General features: G+C 36.6%; 1 protein-coding gene across 3 annotated transcripts in view; it reads right to left on the minus strand.

Moving 5' to 3' along the window:
- The window catches only part of TRPM7 (transient receptor potential cation channel subfamily M member 7), a 165,922-nt gene that overhangs the window by 105,742 nt on the left and 36,740 nt on the right, over window positions 1–23,440 (minus strand). For all 3 annotated transcript variants that reach the window (XM_007479942.3, XM_007479943.3, XM_056810187.1), the window contains exons 2-3: window positions 5,986–6,065; window positions 3,260–3,298 (exon numbers count right to left, since the gene is read on the minus strand). In XM_007479942.3, the coding sequence (XP_007480004.1) occupies window positions 3,260–3,298; window positions 5,986–6,065 (119 nt within the window). The remainder of the gene's footprint in view (window positions 1–3,259; window positions 3,299–5,985; window positions 6,066–23,440) is intronic.

The raw sequence follows: 23,440 nt of genomic DNA on the forward strand, positions 1-23,440 counted from the left end.
ATAGGCATCTAAATGGATAAAAAGAAAAACAAATGAACTTCAAAGAGACTAGAGGTTATTTTTTAAGGCTTTTCAGACTCCAATGTTTTATGAAAATCTCTGTATTTTATTGCATTTTGCTGATTGTTTGAAGATTTAATTTTGTTGGTTGTAAGTTCATATATTAATGCATTCAATACTATTGTTACACTGAATCATTTTAATGTACTGGGTTTTAACTACTGTTATATTCTGTTTGCTTTCCCCCTATACCTATACTGAGCAAATATTATTGAATAAGTCCACATAAAAACAGCTTTGCCTATTTTTGACTTTGTAAATTGTCACAAAGAGGATAGATGGACTTCATCAGAATTGTTTACAATTGTATAACAACCGTTAGAAAATTTAATGAGCTAAATATCTCAAATTTATTTTAAGGGGTCTTTAGACATGCTTTTTAGGATTTTTTTTTTCAACAACTCTGATAAGGTCCATTTTAGTAGCTTAAGTGAAATACAATTATAATCCCCACCTCCCACATTTATAAAAATGTGAATGGATGGGACATCACAGTCTCATACCAAAGGAGCTGGGAAGTTAATCCCAGGGCATAAGTACCCCTGGATGACTCCCAAAAGAGGAGCATCTCTCATTTATAACTCTTCAGCTCATTTTACCCAACATCAACAGTACAGAGGTTTGGGCTCTTTGTAGACTCCTCTGCCACATTTTTTTTAATGATATCTAGATTTCTTGATGATGTTCTAGACCCGAATGAGTTTTACTTTGTTTAAAAATATGTTTGCCAAGGCTGAAACATTGCTACACCTGAAAAATTGTGACAAGTATTCATTTTCTTTAAATGTCATACAGCAGACTTCATAAAAAATGATAGTGTGTTTTATTGCTATTGTAATTAATTGGGCTATTGAGAATTTTGGGGATATTGATACTACATATTTTGAACTACTGTTCTTTATTAAAAAAACTGTTACTTTGTAAAAATCATTTGCTTGTACTCAACTCACAGTGGATCATGGCCAGATATGAAGAGGAAATGGATCTCATTTTTGGTGAGAAAACCTGTGTTCTATATTTTCTTAGCGGACACAATGTGTTAATTATTATAAGCTATATTTTTGAATTTAAAAACTTTTATTATAATATTTTTGTTGCATGGGCAATATATACTATTTCAGTTTCTTATTTTTTCTCTCTCTTTTTATATTTGAAGCACATGTCACCAGTATTAAGATTTTCTTTAACTTTTTTGATTTAGCATTAATATAAGTTTTAAAATACATTTGCTATAATGTCAATGCATGCCCCAAAAGCTGGAGACTATAAAAATGATGCCACTAATTGTTTTAAAAAAATTATGGGACTTTAATGATTCTGTCTGATTCCAGGAGAAGATGATACAAAAAGAGCCGTTGCACAGGGCCAAAGAAGCACAAAGTTAACCTGCACAGTGTCAATCAAGCACAAGGTCAAAGAGACTAACCAATCCCAGTGGGGTTGATGAAAATTCTAAGCCAATACAAAGGACTTGAACCTAGTATGAAGACTCGAGGTTGCGACGTTTAACATACATTAAGGCGTGGGCCTTCCTTGTATCCACACTCTTTGTGAAAATACTTACAGATGAGTATCTCAAATTTGGCTCGCATCTGGCTCCTATAATCTAGTCCCTTTTCTGTCTTTCATACCATGGCAACTTTCTATAGTCCTGGATACTGACAGGGTAAATGCTTATTTGCTTATATCATTTTAATTAGACCCTGATTCAAGGACCTGTTATAGATTTATTTTTACTTTACTTAGAATTTTTTACACATAAGACTTCATTAGTCTATATTTCATCCAGAAATTATCTTTTTTTTATTTGGATTTTTCTGATGTTTTTTATTTTTCTTTGCCAGTTGATTCATATACCTTATAACTCAGCCATGCATCCCTAAATGATCCCTGTGTTTTTCAATCACCATCTTCAGGGGGGGAGTGTATAATTATTATTATTTTAAATTGAAAAGTTTAAATTCTTTTTGAGAGAAATTTTAGGTAAAGAAACATGCAACCGCTCCGAATCCAGAAACTAAACTGTTTGGAGAAGGCACCACGAAGATGCCTCCACAGACCACAAGCTGTGCACCAGAAGACCAAGATTGAGCTTTGGGTGTGGTTGATTGAACATTTATTTATATGTATACTTTCATGCCAAAGGGGACTGCCCCCTAACTGGCTTTTTGTCAATGTGTCTAGCAATCTTTGGTTTTCTTCTCTTTCCCTTTTATCCCCAAATTATTTTAATTTAAAAGTTAGTATGTTTACAAGCCCCAGCGGAGAATCTAGTCTTCCTCAGGCGGGATAATGTAAAATGGAGATTTGAACCCCAGACTTCAATCCCCAGAAGTCCTTGGTACTTCCCAGAATTCCCTATAATCGCACCTGAGTCTCCACAATCACAATTGAGTATTTAACAGGCTATCTGCCTCCCAAGAGCTCTCTTCCTCTACGTGGACATTGCAACATGTAGTAAGTAGGCTGTGAATGGGCTAATCAGCTCTAGGCACGTGGTTTATTATTTTATATCCTTGATTTTGAATAATCTTTAATAAACCTCATAAAATAAAATATTTCTATTACTAGAGACTAATTTAATTTTTAACACGTTATCCAAGAAATTTTTCCTCATGTTTTCCTCATATTTTAGTGCTTGATTTTTCCTCAAATTATGACTACATTTATTTGGATGTCCCAATAGGACAGAGATTACTTCCTTTTTTGTCCCTATTTTCTCAGTACATAGCAGAATTTTAGAATGTCAAATGCTAACAGCCAAATTCCAATCTATAACTTCTTTCCTAACTTCCCCATAAATTTCAAGTCTCCTATTTCATTTTTGTTTATTAAACCTTTACCTTTCATCTTGGAATCAATACTGTGTATTGGTTCCAAGGCAGAATAGTGGTCAGGGCTAGGCAATAGGGGTTAAATGATTTGCCCAGAGTCACACAGCTGAGAAGTGTCTGAGGCCAGATTTGAACCCAGGACCTCCTGTCTCTAGGTCTGGCTCTCAATCCACTGAGCTACCCAGCAGCGCCTGTAAAACATTTTTATAAAGCTTTAGTTATATGAAACTGTGTCAGTTGTGAAGTTGCAATTTTTTTCATTCTAAGGACTACTTGAATTTCCATTTTTTTGAAGGTACTCACCTGCTCAAAAGCCTCTGAAATAATGAAGCCATAATATTCATCTAGAAAAAAGTCTAACTTACCTGACAAGTTGCTGACAAATCTGACATCCTGGAAGGCATCTGTAAAATAAAATTAATATACTTCATTTTAAAATAACAATGAAAATTATTTATATATAACTCTCCATAAAATGTCTTCTAAAAGAAAAGTTAAGTGACTTCCCCAGGTCACACAGTACCTGAGGCCACATTTGAACTCCAGTCCCTACATTTTCTATCCACTGAACCACTTAGCTGCCCTTTTCCATAAAATGTCAAGAGAAAAGTTGTGTTTCAACTAAACTCCTAATAGCTCTTTATTAAAAGTTGAATATAAATCTTATTTTATTTTTAACTAACTGAAAAGATTTGCTTCTTAAAGTAACCTGACAATCCTTCCGTTAGGTAATCATGTTTTAAACTATGAATAGTAACATATTTTATTTAAAAATAGCACAACTTAAGGTGTTTTTTTAAAAAACTGTTTTTGGCAAATGACTCTCTACAAGTAAAATATAAACAATTATGTTTTCAGGAGCTCATTTCTAGGGCTAATGGAATCAAATACTCAAATTTCAAAGTGTCTACTCTCTAATACTCACAAAAAGAAAAAAAAAAGTGTAATTATGCAGATGAAAAAATCTGTCCACTTCAGGTAGAAGGAGGCCACAGTAAAGCCTCATGAGCATCAACCAAAGCAACAAATTGGGAATTTACGGAATATAAGACATGTTACTTAAGTTTATACAGAGTTAATAACATTTATGGACATTATAATATTTGCATCTATACTTATAGCATATGACTAATGAAATCCTATTATCTAAGAAAAAATTCAAATATACAAGGAACATTAAATTGGTCATCTATCCACAGAAATAAGGATTTCTTACTCCACTGCTTTAGAACAGAGGAATCAAATTCAAATGAGGCCACAAACAGATCAACATATAACTGAGAAATGTTTAATAATATAAATAAAAACATAGATAATGTTAATTTGTAGTCTTTAAGTCAATATGTACCCTGAAGAGATTCCTTTCTATTTGAGTTTGATTTACTCCTTTAGAGAATTGCTGAAAGAACACCATTATGTTTATACAAAAGACAACTCTTTTCTAAGTCTTTGCCACTTCCTCAAAAAACTATTAAAATTTCTCCTCCTTTACTCCCTACTCAATTTATGCAAGTTATTTTCCTTCATTTTAGCAGCTCTTCAAATTCTACAAATAAAAACAATGAAACAAGACTTTAAAATCTTTATAAATGAAATGAGAAAACTAGGGGGGAAATTGGAGGAAAAAATGAGCTATAGAACAAAGAATTAGCAAGAGAATTAACTGTTGGCAGAAGAGGTACAAAACCTTTACCTAGAAACAAGCTCCCTGAAAATTCAAATGGACCAAAGAGAAATCAACGATTTCATGAGGAAACAAGTATGAAAACAAAGTCAAAATGGGGGGGGGGGGGGAGGGGGAGAGGGAGAGGGAGAAAGGTAAGCTATCTCATAACAAAAATGACTTGGAAAGCAGATTACAGAGAAAAAAATTTAAGCCATTGTACTACTACCTGAAAGCTATGACCCAAAAAAAAAAGTGCCTAGACATTGTATTCCAAAAAAATCTTAAAACTGATCAGATCTCTTAGAACCTGGAACATAGTGAAAATGGAAAAAAATCCGTCAGTCATATCCTGATACAAATGCTAAAATGAAAACTCCCAGGAACATTACAGCCAAAATCCAAAGCTTCCTGGTCAAAGAAAAAAAGACTACAAAAAGGCTGAAAGAAAGAATTCAAGTACTGAAGCGCCACAGTAAGAATCACACATACAAGCTTAAAGCAAAGAATAACTTACCCAGCAAAATTGAATATAATCCTACAGGGGAAAAAAGGATCTTTAATGAAATAAACCTTTTCAAGTGTTCTTGATGGAAAGACCAGAGATAAATATAAACTTTGATATTGAAACACAGGTATGAAGAGAAAGAAACATATAAAAGTAAACAGGAATGAAAAACGATAAAGGACTAAACAAGGATAAACTATTCGTATTCCATTATAAGAAGATGATATGTGTCCCTTCTGAACCCTATCATCATCAAGGTAATAAAAGAAGAAATTTAATTATATAAAGCCCAGGAGTGGTTTGGTTTGGTTTCACGATCTTAAGAAAAAAGAGAAGGGAAGAGGAATATTCTAGGAAAGTGGAAGGAACATGAGGGGAAAATTACAATCAGTTGTGAAAGTAGATACATAAATTAACAAATAGGACAAAGTGGAGAGGAATGGCTGAATCTGAACCTCATTCTCATCTGAAATGGTCAAGTGAATACATACACATAGAGAAATGTGTTACACTTAACAGAGAAGCAGAAAGGGAAAAGAAAGAAGGGAAAGACAGGAGGAGTAAATTAAAGGATTACCAAGAGAGTAGATTAAGGGAGGGATGCGTGTTAAGCAAAACTAAATAAAGGATATATAAGACATTTATGACTCTTTTTTGACATGGTAGGGAAGTCAATTTACAGTGAGTTAAGGGAAGTAAACATTTTATAGCAGAGTGCTTTATGCTCGTAAGTATTAGATTTAGAAAGAAACCATTTTTTTTGCCACCTATTGTTCTTCCCTTAAGAGATCCTCCAAAATAGAAAGATGATGCAGTATAATTATCATGGGGAGATAGAGTGGTTGAAAATAAAGATAAAAGCATCAGAAATTTGCTTAAATATTTTAGAAGTTTATTGAAAAAAACAATAGCTTGCTTACCTGTGAGGGTCCTTTGAACTTGGTATAATATAAACGCATTCCCTCTTGGTCAAAGTATTTTCTATCCAGGATTTCTGGGACTAAAAAAAGAAGATAAATTTTATGAAACAATAGCAATGAACCATATTTTCTAAATTATGACTCTAAAAGGGTTGTAGGTGTTAAGAATAAATGAAATTGTTTAAAAAATACTTTTAAGTTGAGTAATGAGACTGGAGGCCAAATTTCAAAGAGTTAAAAGGAGGATAGGAAGAACAGGCAAACCTGTAAATAGATTTTCCTAGGCCTTTTACTGAGAAGCAGAGAAATATAGGGTGTTTGTTTGACGATATGGCATGTTTTACAGAAAAAAAGAAGGAACCAGCAGATAAGGAGAGATTGCAGTTGCAATCTACAGCATAAGATGGGGAGGGGATAGGACCAGGGGGCACAAGTAGAGGAGCTGGCTTTGCCAAGGAAAAGAGCTGTCTCATCAGAGGCTGAAGTAAAGGAGGAGAGAGTAGCTTTACGTGGCAAGGAACTCCGATATGAAGAAAAGGGTATATAAAAAGTTTTGGGGTTTTATTTTTTTAATAATATAAAAGGTGGTGTCCTCAGCTAAAGAGTATGTGGATATATGAGAGGCCTGAAGAGATAAAAAAAAAGTTCTGGAATATCCTCTAATTGAAATAGGACAGATAATTACATTAGAGGAAAAATAACTACCTTCTTGATACAAAACTGCAATTGACCAAATAAATTCAGTTGTATGACTTCCTCTAGTTTGATAATCCAGGAAGTCTGGAAAGGAATGAGAGATGATGATAGGCCAAGGAGCAAGATTTCCAGAATAAAGGGCTTTGAACTAGTTAATTATGGTGTCAAGATTGGAAAGAGAGGAAAGTGAAGTCTCAGCAGGGATAATGGCTTGAAAAGGTGCTGTAAAGTGACTGGAGATTAAGATGAGTTTGGAGAATAGGCTTAGAATGATTAAGTCATAGGGGGAAATGAAATGATCAAAAGTTATGATTGAATAGAGAAATATTCATTTATTCATTCATTGTTTTAAATCATGGAATATTTATAAATAATGGGAAGAAGGGCAAGGATGAAGGAACTGGAAGAAGAGCTTTATACATTTACAGGAATCCTCCTTTTTGTGAACAAATTTGTCTTGATCCTTGTTCCTCACTGTTTAAATATGCTGAAATTCATCTTAAAATGCACTTTGCCCTTATTTATTTCCACATTTTATTTAAAATTCTTTGCTTGCAAATTTTTTTCAAGAATAAGAGTGGCAATTGTCTAATTCTTCTCCACCAAATGGTTTTCAATGTATCCTAAGATTGTATATTGATTCTTCACACTCTGAGAAAATGTATAAATAAATTTTTCAAGAAGTTGTAAGTAATTTTCTTGAAAATCATTATTATGATCATTGAATATAATAAGATGGAGGAATAAAAAGTAAATTCTTAAGATTCTAAAATATTGTATTAGAAAGCAATATTGTCGAGTGTTTAAAAAATTAAGTCAGAAAATCAGAACGAAAGGTTAATTCTGTTCGAAAGCCAAAATTTGACAAAAAGAAAAGAAACAATAAGGCTGTATGAATGTCTTTAAAAAGAAGTAAAGTGTACTAGTCATTTTGGGGACCTTAGAAAACAAAGAACCACAGAAATACAGAATTAGATACAATCTTAATACCCACACCACAATATCAGCAATTACTCTTTATTATGTGAGAGGTTCCAATTATAAACACAAAACAAAGTAAACTTCAAGAAGGAAAACAAAAATGTGTAAAGGAATTGTGGGGAAAGATGGAAAACAGGAAGGGAAACATTACTATGAGACCAGCATAACAATACTGAGTTTTTTCAGTTTAGAAAAATAAAGTCAGTTAATCAACAAATATTTCTGGCACCAGCTTTGACACTATCGACAGAGTTGTATATCTATGTATAACTAGCAAAGGTCTACTTTCTTCTCAGACTTTTGCTGGATTTTAATCTATCACTAACCCTGCTAATTTAGATATCCCACAGGGCTCTATTCTGAGCCCTCTTTTCCCTATATACTATTTTACTTCATGATCTAGTATCAGTTCCTACAGATTTAATTACTTACAACTATGTTGATAATTCTCAAATCATTTATTCAGCTCTAACCTCTCACTGGTCTCCAGTCTCACATTTCCAACTGCCTGGTAGACATTCAGAACTTGATGAATTGACATGTTTTAAACGGAATTCATTACCTCTATTCCACACTGAGAGTACCACCATCCATATTCCCAGTTACCCAGGCTCACTAGGTCTCATCTTCAGCTTCTCACTCTCACCCTATCTTATCTAATCTACTGCCTACAGCTGTTAATTTTATCTTTTTTAACACTTCTCATATGCCCTCCCTTTCTGACACTGTTACCACCCTGATGTAGGCCTCTCATAACTTCATGTCTGCACTATTGCAACAGTCCAGAGGGGTTGGGGGTGTCTCTACTATAAATTTCTCCCCACTCCAATCCATCCTCCACTTAGCTATCAAAGTGATCTTCCTAAAAAGTGAAAGACTAACATTATCACCCCATATTCCTAATCAATATTCTCCCTATCATCCCCAGAATTAAATATAAAATCCTGTTTGGCTTTCAATTTTCTTCATAATGTCCCCTTTGTACACACCTATCCAGACTTCTTATGCCTTAAATCTACACTCCCATATACTCTTGTGATACAATGACACAGACCTATTTGAAATTCCTCATATAAGACACTCCATCTACCAAACTCCAGGTATGTTATACTGGCTTTTCTCTCTCCTTGTCTTCACCTTCTGGCTTCTCTTGACTTCATTTAAGTATCAACTAAAACCTCACCTTCTATAGGAAGCCTTTCCTAATCCCCTTAATTCTAATTACTTTCCTATTGAGAACTTCTAATTTATCTATTAACTTGCCTGTACATAGTTGCTTGCCTGTTGCCTCCTCCATTAGACTGAGCTGCTTGGCTATTTTTGTCTTTCTTTATAACTCTCCAGAACTTTGTACAGTGCTTGGTACATACAAGGTGCTTGATAAATGTTTACTGAGTAACACACACACACACACACACACACACACACACACCCCAAGCTATTTTTTTTTTTTAGGAGGGAGGTACAGCAAAGGTTTTTGTAGAAAGTGGGACTTGAGCTGAGTTTTTAAAGAAATCCTGAAAGTACATTCCAGACATGGGAAAATAGTCTGTGAATAGATAAGTATATCAACGTCTTTCAGTTTGGCTCTCATGAACAATGGGAGAACAAGAATAACTGTATATTGAGACAAGAGATAAAGAGGTAAAGAAAAGTTTTTAATGCTAAGCAGAGGACTCACTTTGGCAGTTATTTGGGGAATAGATTGAAGTGAGGAGATTTGATATAGAAAGATAGTTAAGATGCTATTGCTCACAGTCCAGAGAAAAGGTAAAGAATGCCTTAACTACAGTAGTGGTCAAATGAGGGGAGTGAATGGGGATAAATGCAAGAGATGCTATGAGTGAGGGAAAATTAGCAGTGACCCTGAAGTCATAAATCTAGATGATGGCAAGGCTAGTTAAAAACATCCTTTAGGGAAGTAATGGCTAACCTATGGCAAGAAAAAGGTGCACAGAGCCCTCTCTGTGGACACACCACACCTGCAGTCGCCTGCCAAAAGTTCATTACTAGCAATCCAGAAGAACTACAAATAGAGCTGTTCTCCTCCCTCTCTCCATGTGCCTGAGAACATTCCTCACTTCACCCACCCCTCTGCCCAGTAGCCCAATGGGAGCACTTCTTCCCATAGGGGTAAGGCACTTGGTGGGAAAGAGGCACAGCTTCACATTCTGTGTGAGCGTGCATCACAAATGGCAGCCTGTTGAGTCTGTGGGGAAGGTGATTCCCATAGTGGAGTTGGAGAGGAGCTAGGTTTGAGGGGAGCATAGCTCATAGCATGGTATATAGCTGGAGGGGAGCAGAGAGCTAGGGCCACTCTCCTCCCTCTTTCCATAGGCATCTCTCATTACCTACCCATCTGCCCAGCAGCCAAAAGGGAGCACTTCTTCCCTCCCCTGTTGGGGGGTGGGGTGGAGGACACTGGGTGAGGTGTGTGTGTGTGAGCGTGCGTGTGTGCCCTGGCACTCCATCTCTAAATGGTTCACCATCACTGCTTTCAGGAATTAGACGTTTGTGAAAATGGGAGTGAGGAAGGAAGATAAAAGTTTTGTTTTAGAATTGGGTGAGGAAAATTCTCCCCTTCCCTCCCTCTTCTGGATAACACAGATGGCATACATCTTCATAAGTTGTAAATCTTGAAATTTCTCAGACTTGTGAATGTTAAAAATTTCCCCATCGGGGAATTCTCAATTGGAACAATTCCCTACTGGGAACATTCCACATTTGGATGTGAGAACTTTACTTGGATCAGAAATGGGAGGACCTCTACTCCACCAGTACTTAGGACTGCTTTAGGGGAAAAAACTATGAGGGAAAAAAACTATGCTAAACAATGAGGATACCTGGGCCCATACTTATAGTGAGGCAAAAAGTTCTTTAAGCCATGCCTATTTTTAGAAGTAATACAAAGGGGTGCTAAGTACCTATTAAAGGTCAGGCAACTTGTAAACTTGCCAGGAGCAAAGAGGTGAAAACTTATTCAGAAGTTTTTTCTGGTACAAACTTACTAAAGGGATTAGTCGACCCAGCAGTGTTTTTAGAATGGGTTGTCCTTTGGAAAACATCTACTGTGATTGGTAGATGTAAGGACTTAGGGGAGGAGACATAGGAGAAAACCCCCTATATAAGGAAGAAATCCTTTTGGAAGGGGCTCTTATGAGAAATCCTTTTTGGAGAAGCTCTTATGAGGATCTCTTGAGGAAAATCCTTTTGAAGAATCTCTTGAGAGAGGCTCTGGAAGAAGGGAAGCTCTTGGAGGACAATCTCTAAGGAGGTCTTGCTGGAGCTCCTCTGAGGGGACTCTGTCCCTCTGGAGGCTCTTGAGAGAGGCCCTTTGAAACAGTCTCTGGCTGGAAGGCTCTTTGAGGAGGACTCTGGCTGGAACTCTCTGAGGAGACTCTGTCACTAGACTCCTTGCTTAGACAGACCTTGTGGTGAGTGATAAAAGACTGACTGACTGATCTCTCTCTCAAGACTCAGGTCTAGGCCATGTTGGCTTAAGGCCCTTCATACTTATTCCTTTCTTACTCTTTCTTTGATTCCTCATTGTATTATTAATTAAAATTCTCTATAAAACCCAGTTGACTTGGGTATATTCATAATTGGGAATATTTCCCTGGTGACCACCTTATACTTGATTTTAAAAACAAAACACTGTAGTGAAACATATTTTCTGCGGTCACAATTTACTCACCCACTCTTATATCTACTATAATTTATATCTTCTACTATTTTACTTACTACAGTTTATAGCTTCAACTCTTTTAACTGCCACAGTTTAAGGCATCCACTATTTTAATTATAACAAAGTCTACATGAATTTGTGTCACCAACACTACCAAATGTGGGTCATGGGAAGGTGACCTAGGCACTTGATCCAGAAATGATTCTGAAATTGATGTACAGGGAATGAAAGAGGGGATCCAGGAAGTACTCTTTTTTTTTTTCCTGCAGTGACCAGCCAATAAGAAGGAGGTGCCTGTGAGGGAGCCGTATTAAGACCACCTACGTGGTTAGCTAGAATAGGCTTTTTCCTCTCTGCCTTTTCCTATCTAAGTAAATACTAATAAATTTTATGAAAAATAAGGACCAGAGTCCTAAATTTATTTTTTACAGAATTAAGGAATTTGGATCTGGTGAGACATCATCTTCAAAATGCCTAATCAGTAGGTGGTGATGTCGATCATTATAAAAGCAGAGACGGGGCAACAAGATGGCTCAGTGGGTTGAGAGTCAGTTCTAGAGATGAGGGAGGTCCAGGATTCAAATCTGGCCTTAGACACTTCCTAGCTGTATGACCCTGGGAAAGCTGCTTAACCTCACTGCCTATTCCTTACTGCTCTTCTGCCTTGGAATCAAGACACAATATTGATTTTAAGAGGGAAGGTAAAGGTAACTTTAAAACTTTTTAAAATTTTTTAAAAAGAGAGAAAAGCAGAGAGAAAAGAAGGCAGGTGATTAGAAATGGATAAAAGATAATGGCTAACATGCACATTAGGGTTTATAAACCATTTTTCGCATAACCTTTGAAAACAATCTTTGAAAATAACAAAAATTATTACCCTATTACCCTACATTATTCAATCAGTTAATTTTCAAAACAGAAATCTTGTTTTCAAAATCATCCCTCTTCCAAACTTCTTTAATTCATGCAGAAGATACTACCATTCATCTGCTGTCCCAAGTTCATAACCTAGACTCCTCACTTTCTCTCAGCCCACCTGTTTGATCATTTGCCAAGTCTTGCCATTTCACAGGATTGCTTACATAGAAAATTTTATCTTTCTTCACACAACTGTCATCTTAGGTTCAGCCCTCAATAACTCTTCCTTAGATTATTGCAATGGCTTCAGTCTCCCTGACTCAAGCTTCTCACTCCTCTCATGTCCTTCTTCCACACAGCTGTCCAAGTAATGTCCCTTAAACCAAGACCTTGTTTGTTATACCTCTACTCACTATCTGAACTCTAGTGGTTTCCCTATTGCCTCTACATTAAAATGTAAACTCTCATTTATTTAGCTTCTTTCATGATTTGGCCCTAACTGTACCCTCATTATAGCATTATTGTACCTTCCTACCTCTAAAATTCCTCTAAATTGGATTCGCTTTCTCTGTCTTCTTAAATCAATTGGAAATCAATCAATAAACACTTATTAAGTGCCTATTAAATGCCAGGCAATGTGCTAACCTCGAAGGACACTAAAAGAGGTGCAAATTCTCTGCCCACAAGGAGCTTACAGATAGAATCAAGTGAGGAATAATGGAGGCAAAATAAGACACTACGTTAGAAATGGAATATGGTATTAAGGTTAATGCCAAACCTATGAACCTGGGAGCCTGAAAGGAAAGGAGAGTTTGGGAATGATTTATTTTGGATATGCCAAGTTTGAGGTGCCTTCTGGAATATCCACTAGGACAAGTCCAATAGGCAGCTGGTGACAGCATAAATATGGATCTGTGAAATGATGTAGGTACTCCCATACAGCAAAACCAGGATTAACAAACACATTCCAACCACACATAAACCCAAGTCCTACCTTTCTCACTAGCTTATCTGTGGGGGAAGAATGACTTCACACAATCTTTTAAGGATAACTGGCAGTAGCTTGGAAATCACATATTTTAAAAATTATTAAATTAAAAAAAAATTTTGTTTTTAAATTGTTTTCAATTCATTTGAGTCAAGTGAATTCATCCAGGACAATGAGATGCTTTCTAGCTCCCTCCTTACATTGGATATTAACTTCCAACTGTCATTTTTGCTTAACTTTTACAACTGTTCTCTATGGCAGAGAAAATGAAACCAATAAGGACTGACTACCAAAGCTATGTGAGGCTCAGGGCTCTGACCACAGCTGGCAGGGAGGCAGCTGGAGGAGAGGGGCAGAGAGACCAGCCTGGTCCCAGCCTTCAGTCACCACTCTTCCATCTTGGACCTCTGCCTCTGGAGGTTTTGGCCTCAGAGTACATCCAGCTCTGCAGATCAGCTTTGCTGGCTGAATCCAGGCTAGCAATAGTGCAGATAAGAAGACTTCAGAGGGCAGGGGAAGCTCAATCTCCAACACCCCCCCCCCCCCCATCTACTGCACTGAGACCTGTAGTTAGAATATGGCTGACGGGAATCCCAGGGCAAAGGCTGCAATAGTGACAGAGTACCTTGGTACCACCATGGGAAGCTCAGGGCTCTGACCTGGCAACTGACAGGGAGGTGGCTGACAGAAAGGAAAAGAGGAGGAGGAGGGTACCTTCATCCTCTACACTTTCACCTTCACCTTCACCTTCAGCTAGAAGTTGGGGAAGAGCTGGCATTAGGGCTCATTAATACAACAAGTCAGCTCTATCAGCCTAATCCAGTTAATCAGCAAAGCAAAGAAGAAGCCCCATTAGGAGAGAATAGCCCAAACCCACAGATCCAGCAAATAAACATAGGAGCAAGAATATAGACAATGACAGGAAAGGAGGAAAAATATGAGTAAACAACAGAAAAAGAAAAAAGAAATTACAATCAACAGCTTCTATCCAGGTAATGAATAAAGAACAAATGGAACAGAGGACCAAGGAAAACCAAGCAAAAACTCTGAAAGAACTCAAAACACAATTCAAAAATCAAGAGAGGTTGAAGAAAATTGGGAAAAGAACTTAAAAAGCAAAATAAGTTATCTGAAAACAGGTACATGAGCTAAAACAAGAAAATAGTTTCATAAAAGCCAGAAAATGAGGCAAAGATAGTGAAAGATGACCTACAAAGAAAAACAGAAAAAAGAAAAGGATACCAAAAGCCATGGATGAAATTCAGTTTTTAAAAATCAGAATCCAACAATTAGAAGCAAATGACTTCACAAAGGTAGCAAGAGTCTATCAAACAAAATCAGAAGAATGAAAAAATTAAAGAAAATATAAAATACCAAATTAATGATTGAACAGCACTTTCTTCTCTTTATTGTTTGTTATACTTTCCCACAAGCAGAAATTCTGTCTCTTCTTTAATCTCTTTTGCCTCAAAATAGCTAAAAAAATAAACCCACTTGAACTTAGCTTTCCTTGCTGCCTCTTGGCTCATTCTAAGCTTTTGTACTCCTAACAATATTTTCATGGGGTCATGCCATACATCTGTATTCATTTTTTCTCTCTTCTAAATTCTTAAAAAAATTTTTTTAAGTTAGTTAATGTAGACATCATGTAGACATAAATCTTTCTAGACAAATCAGCATTTTCATCATCAGAATTGTTTCAAATTGTAAAGTCCTAAGACTTTACAAACTCATGCTGGATAATATGCTATCCCCTCTTCCTAGGTTAATTTCTCTTGGAGAATTTTGTCCATGGAATCCTAACCCTTTTTTTAATTTATAGGAAAATGTCAGGCATTCTTTGATTTTTTTTTCTTCTACTACAAATTCTGAGATGGAAGGGAAGCAGCCCTTACTCCTCACCATTAAATGCCCTACACAAATGCACCCAGGTATCCAGGTAAAGAAGCACAAAACTGTATCAAGTATTATAATGAGAGGCAGCTAGGTGACTCAGTGGATTAAGAGACAGGTCTAAAGATATGAGGTCCTGGATTTAAATTTAACCTCAGACAAGTATCTAGCTGTGTGAACCTAAGTAAATCGCTTAACCTCCATCCCCTAAACCCATAGTGGCAAACTTATGGAACATGTGTTAGAAGGGGCACTCAGAGCCCTCTCTGTGAGCACACCTGACACTACCCCAGCACAAAGTTCACCAGATTTTGTTATTAGAAAACCAGGGGCATGCAGCGGAGCCAGGCTGCTTCCCTCCCCCTTTCCATGAGCACCTGAGGACATTTTTCATATCACCCACCCTCTAAAAGGTTCACCATCACTGCCCTAGTCCATATCATTCTTCTGCCTTGGAACCAATACACAATATTGATTTGATTCTAAGATAGAAAATAAGGTTTTTAAAAATTATTATAGTGATTTTAAAGCTCAAGGAATCCCAGGGACTCCATATCACCACTTATCATGATAGGTTTCATGCTTCTTTGCAAGTTATTATGATAAAAGACCAAGATATGATAGGGGGAAAAAAAGAAGAAAGTAATAACTATTGTTTGGAGTTCAATGGCATGTTAGGTTTACATGCAATTATGAGCTTCTAAGATTTCTAATAAGCTATAAAAATGGTGAATATGGCAGAGTCAAGATGACAAAGTAAGGGCAGGGATACCACTGAGCTCTCCCAAACCCTGCTCCAAACAACTTAAAAATAATGCTTCAAAATGAATTCTGGAGCAGCTGAACCAACAAAAGGATGGGATGAGACAACTTTCCTGCCCAAGGCAATTTAGAAAGTTGTCTGAAAAGATGTCTCACAAGGGTGAGAGTGTAGCAGAGTCTAGCACAGGCTGTGTCTGGCAAGCAATCAACAAGTCTTTGGGTCCACTGAGTCAGTGGTGGAGGTTTCTGGAGTCTCAGCTCACAGATTGTAAGGAAGTTGGACAACTGGTCAGAAAATGATAAACAGAGAATCCTTTGCTAGCACTGAATGCAGGTCTCTGTTGCATCTGCCCAAATGGTTCTGGGTTGCAGTCCCAGGGCAAAGAAGAATAGTAGTAGGAGTAGAGCCTCTGGTTACAGTTCCAGGGTGGAAACGGATGTTTGTGACCACAGCATAGGTCAGGAGAAATGTCAATGCCTCTCTCCTTAAATTATATCAGCCTGGAAGAACGGAAAACTTACAGACCCTTGCCCTGTGAACTACCTCTAAAAACAGCAGCACAAAAAAAATCTGAAGTCTGCAACTTTAACATTAAATTAAAAGTCAAGAAATAGGCTGCAAAAATAAGCAAACAACAGCAACAAAAAAGAAGTTAAACCTAGAAAGTTCCTGTAGGGACAGAGAAAATTAAAACAAACTCAGAAGACCTCAAAGTCAAAACAGCTACATAAAGAAAAATTTTCATTGGTTTCAGCCAACATCTTCCTTCCCCGCCCCAAAGAATTCCTGGAAGAGTTCAAAAAGTGTTTGTTTTTTTAAAATATCAAATAAGTGAGAGAAAAAATTGGGAAAAGAAATGAATGATGCAAGAAAATCATGGAAAGAATCATCATCTTGGTAAAGGAGACACAAAAATATTAAAGAAAAGACCACCTAAAAAGCAGAACAGGCCAAATGGGAAAAAGAGGCAGAAAAAAATCAGAATTGGTCACATGGAAAAAGATGTACAAAAATTCCCTTTGGAAATGAACTCCATAAAAGGTAGAACTGGAAAAGGAGGTGCAAAAGTTCACTTAAAATAATTCCTTAAAAATTATGTGAGATAGGAATTGCCTAACTTGGGGGGGGGGATGGGGAGAGAGATGATCCAGCCCAGAAAGTCCTTATTCATTTTATTACCATTACTTTACCTTCTTAAATTACCCAAATTGCATTCATGACTATCTTTTCTTCAATATCCCATTTTCTCAGCCCATCCCCTAGAACTTCCATTATTATCATGTCATCTACAAATCTAGAACTTTTACATCCTTCTTAAAGGCATAAAAGTCAAATGCTGCTAAATAAAAGCTCATATGATGTTTTCTGATCCTAAGTCTTTATTCCACAATGGTTTGTTTGCATTTCTTCTGATGTCACAAAAGGGAGAAACAAGGATCAATATACCTGAAAGAGCCAAACTATGAATAGGAATTTGAAAATAATAGTCCTATGTAAACAACTTAAAATTGGGGGGCAAAAAATTTAACTTGTCAAAATCAGAAATTTCTCAATATTTTATTTTAAACACCTTTTCATGATGGCACTAAAAAATAAAGCTGTGACTTGCAATAAAAAAGGTGAAGAAAGGAAATTATAATAAGGTCAGATTAGTGATTTCAATTATTGAATTAGTTTATTTATTAATTAATGAGATTCACTGCATATAGATGGCATGAAGTGAGAAGATAAAGAGATTTGTTTGGAATTTCTGCCTCTAAGCTATTGCTCAGAAACCTAGGAAGCAGGGTTAATAGTCAAGTGAGAATTTATCACCGCTCAGTCTCATGGCATATCACATGTCAAGGTAATAACAGACCAAGATCAGATATTAGAACTGAACATGTAACTTATTTAAATGACTAACTAAAATAATGAGAATATCTATGGACAGGGTAACAGTGAACAAATTATGCTTAAGTGAAAGTCAAGCAGTTTAGACTCAGTTTTTAATTTTAAGTATTAAAATTTTAAAAAAGAAAACTAGTTTGTTACAAACTAGACTAAACAGGAAATAGTATTAGGAGGTTCTTTATAAATATGTTAAGAAAAAATTATTCCTTATCTTAAAATAAGAATTCTCTGGGGGCAGCTGGGTAGCTCAGTAGATTGAGAGCCAGGCCTAGAGATGGGAGGTCCTAGGTTCAAATCTGACCTCAGACACTTCCCAAGTGTGGGACCCTGGGCAAGTCACTTGACCCCATTGCCTAGCGCCAATACACAGTATTGACTCCAAGATGGAAGGTATGGGTTAAAAAAAAAAAAAGAATTCTCTGCTTTGTTGAAATCCTTATGATACAGCTTTGAAGAACACTTTGTGTAACTAGAATTTTGTATCCTTGGACTTCATCTCCCAGAATCTCTTTCCTTTCATCCCCATGTTACGTCCTTACATTGGGTAGATAAAACTTTCTGTAACTCTGCCCTTTTCCTCTCTTCTCCCTCAAACTCCTCTACTTCAAGTGATTTTTTTTTTTAAACCCTTACCTTCCGTCTTGGAGTCAATACTGTGTATTGGCTCCAAGGCAGAAGAGTGGTAAGGGCTAGGCAATGGGGGTCAAGTGACTTGCCCAGGGTCACACAACTGGGAAGTGTCTGAGGTCAGATTTGAACCTAGGACCTCCCGTCTCTAGGCCTAGCTCTCAACACACTGAGCTACCCAGCTGCCCCCACTTCAAGTGATTATTAATAAATCTTATAAAAATAATATTGGGAATATTGGATATTAATTTTTAATCTTACAACTTAAATTAGAAGATCCTTACCTAAGGTCCAGGAACCCTTAAGAGATCTTTAGACAGATTTCAGGAGATCCATAAATTTGTTTTTAAAAATATTTTGATAAGTGGTTTTATCTATAGTTCTATGTACTTATGCATTTAAAATAATAATTAAAAAATTGGAACCAGATTCCAAAAGTATATACATGATGCAAAAAAGGTTAAGAACTTTTAGACTAGATGAAAAAATTTCCTCCCCAATCCCTCTATCCCCTTTCATCTCAGCCCTATGACCTCCCAAAGTCCTATACTTCTTTGCCCTCTGGAAGACTCATATTATAAGGAAACTGCCCCTTCTATTAGGATCCCTTTCTTTCATAGTTCTTGCATAAATAGAAATCTGATTCCCCACCTTGTCCATCCTCTCTCCAAGAATGGATGCACTGTATCTCATCCTCCCCAACACAATTCTCCATCTTGACCTTGGCACCTGCCTCTATCTTCCTCTCCACCCTTTCTCTATCCTAAAGAACTTCAAATTCCATAATGTTGTCTTCTTCCAACACTCCAAACCTCCTTATTTCATCAATCTAAATCTATGATTTGTACCATGCCTTCATGCCAACTCAGGCACACATTAAGAATGTTTATGACCTTGACTTGATTTCACTAATATCTTTAACTGTTTAAACTCTATGATGATCATCTGTGACCACATCATCTTATTCTTCACTTTTCTCATCTTCTGCCTTGCTTTTACTGTACTTAACACGGATTCTCTTCCTGACTCCAGCTACTGCGCTCTCTCTCCCTGTTCTCCCAGACATTTGGCATGGACTTCCTTCCTTCAAAATCTTGACCCTATAGTTCAACCCTTCTAGTTCAACCCTTATATCCTCTATTCTTAATTACCCTTCTCTATCTTCATTTATGACGTTCTAAACACCTACCTTAGTTTTTTCAAGACTAGCCTTTTCTGTTCCTATAAAATTGATGGTGACAAAGTAACTCACACACCCTGCTAAAGAAGTACAATGTAAATTTATACACTAAAAACTCAACTAGTCACTTATGGCTGTAGGGCAATTTATTTACTTTCTAGATTTTCTATCATATTTTCTACCAGTATATGTTCCAAACTACTGTATTCTCAAGGGAACCTACACAATAAGATAACTCCAATTCTCAGCAAAGAAATGCCTTTCTTATAAGGGCGAAAAAAGATAACTTCTCAAGTTCTCTTTTCTCTCTAAAGTCTACATTTCAACCCCCCCCCCCAAAGGACTTATGAGAAAGAATTGTGGAAGTAGAAATGCAGAAGAAAAACATGATTGATCACATGGTTCAATGGGGATATGACTGTGGGGATGCTGACTTTGAATGATCACTATTCCAAATATTAATGATATGGAAATGGGTTTTGAAAAACGGTACATGTAAAACACAGTGGAATTGCTTGTCAGCTCTGGGGGGGGTGGGAGGTGCGGGGGGGGGGGGGGGGGGTAAGACGGGAGGGAAAGAACATGAACCATATATAACCATGGGAAAATATTCTTTTTTTTGTTTTAATTTTATCTCATCAATTTAGAACATTATTCTTTGGTTAAAAGAATCATATTCTTTCCCTCCCTCCCCTCCACCCACCATTCCCGTAGCCAACACGCAATTCCACCGGGTATTACATATGTCCTTGATCAGAACCTATTTACATGTTGTTGATGTTTGCACTAGGATGATCATTTAGAGTCTACATTCCCATTCATATCCCCTTCGACCCATGTAATCATGGAAAAGCAGTTGTTTTTCTTCTGTGTTTCTACTCCCACAGTTTTTCCTATGAATGTGGATAGTGTTCTTTCTTGTAAATTGCTCAGAGTTGTTCAGGATCACTGCATTGCCGCTAATGGAGAAGTCATGGGAAAATATTCTAAATTTAATGACTAAAAAATTTTTTTTAAATGTCCTCTTCTCAAAAAAAAATCCCCCTCAAGATCCCACTCCATTCTATTCTCCTTTGTGATAAAGAGGCAGCCCCTTCCCTTGCCAATTAATCAGTTAACATATTTATTAAATACCAATCACTGTGCTAAGTTTGGAGGGAGAAAGGGGAGAGATGGAAGGTAATATAGCAAAAGCAGAGGCAAAAAATGTAATGCCATGTTTGAGCATTTTTAAGAAAGCCAGTTTGACTGAATTGTAGAGTATTTTAAATGGAGTAACGTGTAAAAAAAGAGAAAGAAGGCTGGCTATCCTGGCAATATGGGCGGGGGGGAGGTAGAAAATACTGTTTTTAAACATATTAGAGAGTCACTAAAGTTTACTGAGCAAGAGACTTGCAAGGTCAGAGATGCAATTTAGAAAACTGACTATGGTTACTGAGTAGAGGATGAACTAAAATGGATTCTAAAAAGGAAGGGTAGGGAAATCAATTATGAGTCCACATGTGACAAGTGATAAGAGTCTGAATTAAGCTGGTGCCTATGTAAGTGGAGGGGGGGGGGGGCAGATGAGAGATGTTAATGAGGCAGAAATCTTAAGATGTGACAACTTACTTATATATATAGTATAAAAAATAACCCTTGAATTCAAATTCTTGATACCAATTCCTACTGTCTCTATGAGGCGTCTGGCACTTTGCCCATCTCCTTTCTCCATCTTTCTTCAATCTTCCTTCATCTACTTGCTTTCATCCCCTAAAAAACCTTTATTTTGAAAATATTATTGTAGTTCAATTTCTATTAAAAAGCCAACCTACACTTATACCCTATAATTCCTCACATCATTTTCCACATACGATATGATTTCAGAGCCCATTACTCAACCAAAGCTGCTTTATTCAAAGAAACCAACAACTAATTGCTAATGCTTTTTGTAAGTTTTTCATCTTTGTTGAACTCTTTGTAGCATTTGACAAAGTTGATGGCTGTCTTCTCAGTGTTTCTCCTGCCTTTGTTTTTCTCAACATTGCTCTTTCCTGGTTATCTTTTGGGGGGGTTGAGGTGAGGGGAAAGAATAATGCCTGTGTGAATATATGCCAAGGCACAGTCCTAGGACCTTTCGACTCTCCACCTTTTTTGGTGGTCATTTCACTAATTCATAGGATTCCAATTATTTCTACATCTTATCTATTCCTTCCACCAACTATTTTTCATGTGTCGTCTTCCTATGAAAAGGTAAGCTTCTTGAGGATAGGACCTATAAATTCTTTGGCTTGGCATTTAAAGCCTTTCGTGAAAAAGATGTAACAAAAAAAGGTAGATAAAAAAATAATGTAGACAGCATTTACGTATCATTTCAAAGTTCACAAAGCCCTTTACATATATTATCTCATTTGATCCTCACAACAACTTTGTGAGGTTAGAACTATTGCCATTTCTTTTTGCATGTCTTGTATCCCCAAAAATTGGTTAAGTGCCTAGTATATAGTAAAAGCAAAATAAAGGCTTGTTTATCTATGTCCCGACTTCATTTTTTCTGTGCAAGTGACTGCTAAATCAACAAATTTAGCCCTCATATTTCTCATGCCATAGTCCTGAATAACCAAATGTCTGATAGAATTCTCCTTAAGCATCTCAAATTCAACATGTGTAAAACTGAACTTGGTAATTCTCCCAAACTCATATCCCTCCTCATATCCCTCCCAATCACTGTTTCAAAATCACTGTTCCATTTTCCCTTCTAGTTCATACCCATATCCATATCAAATCAATTGCTGTCTCAGTTTCTACTTCTACAATATCTTTGGGACACATCCCTTTTTGTATTCTCACAGACACCAACCAAGTTAAAAACCTAATTACAACACCCCAAAGCTACACAATAACTTTCTAATCTGTCTACCTTTCTCTAGGCTCTTAACTTTTCTCCAATCATGAGACTCTATATAACCGACAAATTCATTTCCCTATACAAGAATAATCAATGGCCTTCCCCCACCCCATGGTATGTGAAGTCCTTCATGATCTGACAACAGCCTATCTTTCTAGCCTAAATTCACATGACTTCTTCCACTCTATGTAATCCACATGCTAGATCAAATTAATTACTGTTTCAGAAAAGGGAAAAGACAGGTAGAGAATTTGGAACTCAAAATTTTGAAAACAAATGTTAAAAATTCATTCCATCTCTAGCCTCTATAGCCTTTGCTTAAGGCCAGACACTTTCATTTTTGTCTTCCTAACCTAGCAGAATCCTCATACATAGTGGATGCTTAACAAATGCTTCTTGAATTTCATTGAGAAGTATAATTCTCTGAAAATATGTAATTGAGAGTTCATGGAAGCTACTAAATGCAAAACTGCAATTTACACATATTTAATAAATCCAATTAGCAAAAAAGTATTGTCTATCTATTGGGTGGGTCCAAAGTCTTAGTGTAGTTTTTTAATAGACAAAAATTTAATAGACAAATAGACTTTGGGGCCACCCTACTATATGAGCTAGATGCTGTGTTAGATATTGGGGATGTAAATACAAAGCTGAGATAAAACTGCTTTCAAGAAGCTAACATTTTATGAGGGTACAAATTTGCTGACAAATAAATATAGGACATATGAAAAACAAATGATGAATAGAATCAGGAAGACTCACCTTTATGTATTCAAACCCACTGGGGTGTGATACTGGGCAAGTCACTTATCCCTATTTGCCTTAGTTTCCTCATTTGTAAAACAAACTGGAGAAAAAAGAGGCAAGCCACTCCAGTATCTTTGCCAAGAAAATCCCAAATGGTGTTTTCATGAAGTCAATTACAACTGAAATGACTGAACAAGTACCTACTATGTGATAATAAAATAAAATATAAAAAACTACAGAAAAACTTATGGTTTCGG

Source organism: Monodelphis domestica, chromosome 1 (assembly GCF_027887165.1).
Source record: "Monodelphis domestica isolate mMonDom1 chromosome 1, mMonDom1.pri, whole genome shotgun sequence".
Classification (NCBI taxonomy): domain Eukaryota; kingdom Metazoa; phylum Chordata; class Mammalia; order Didelphimorphia; family Didelphidae; genus Monodelphis; species Monodelphis domestica.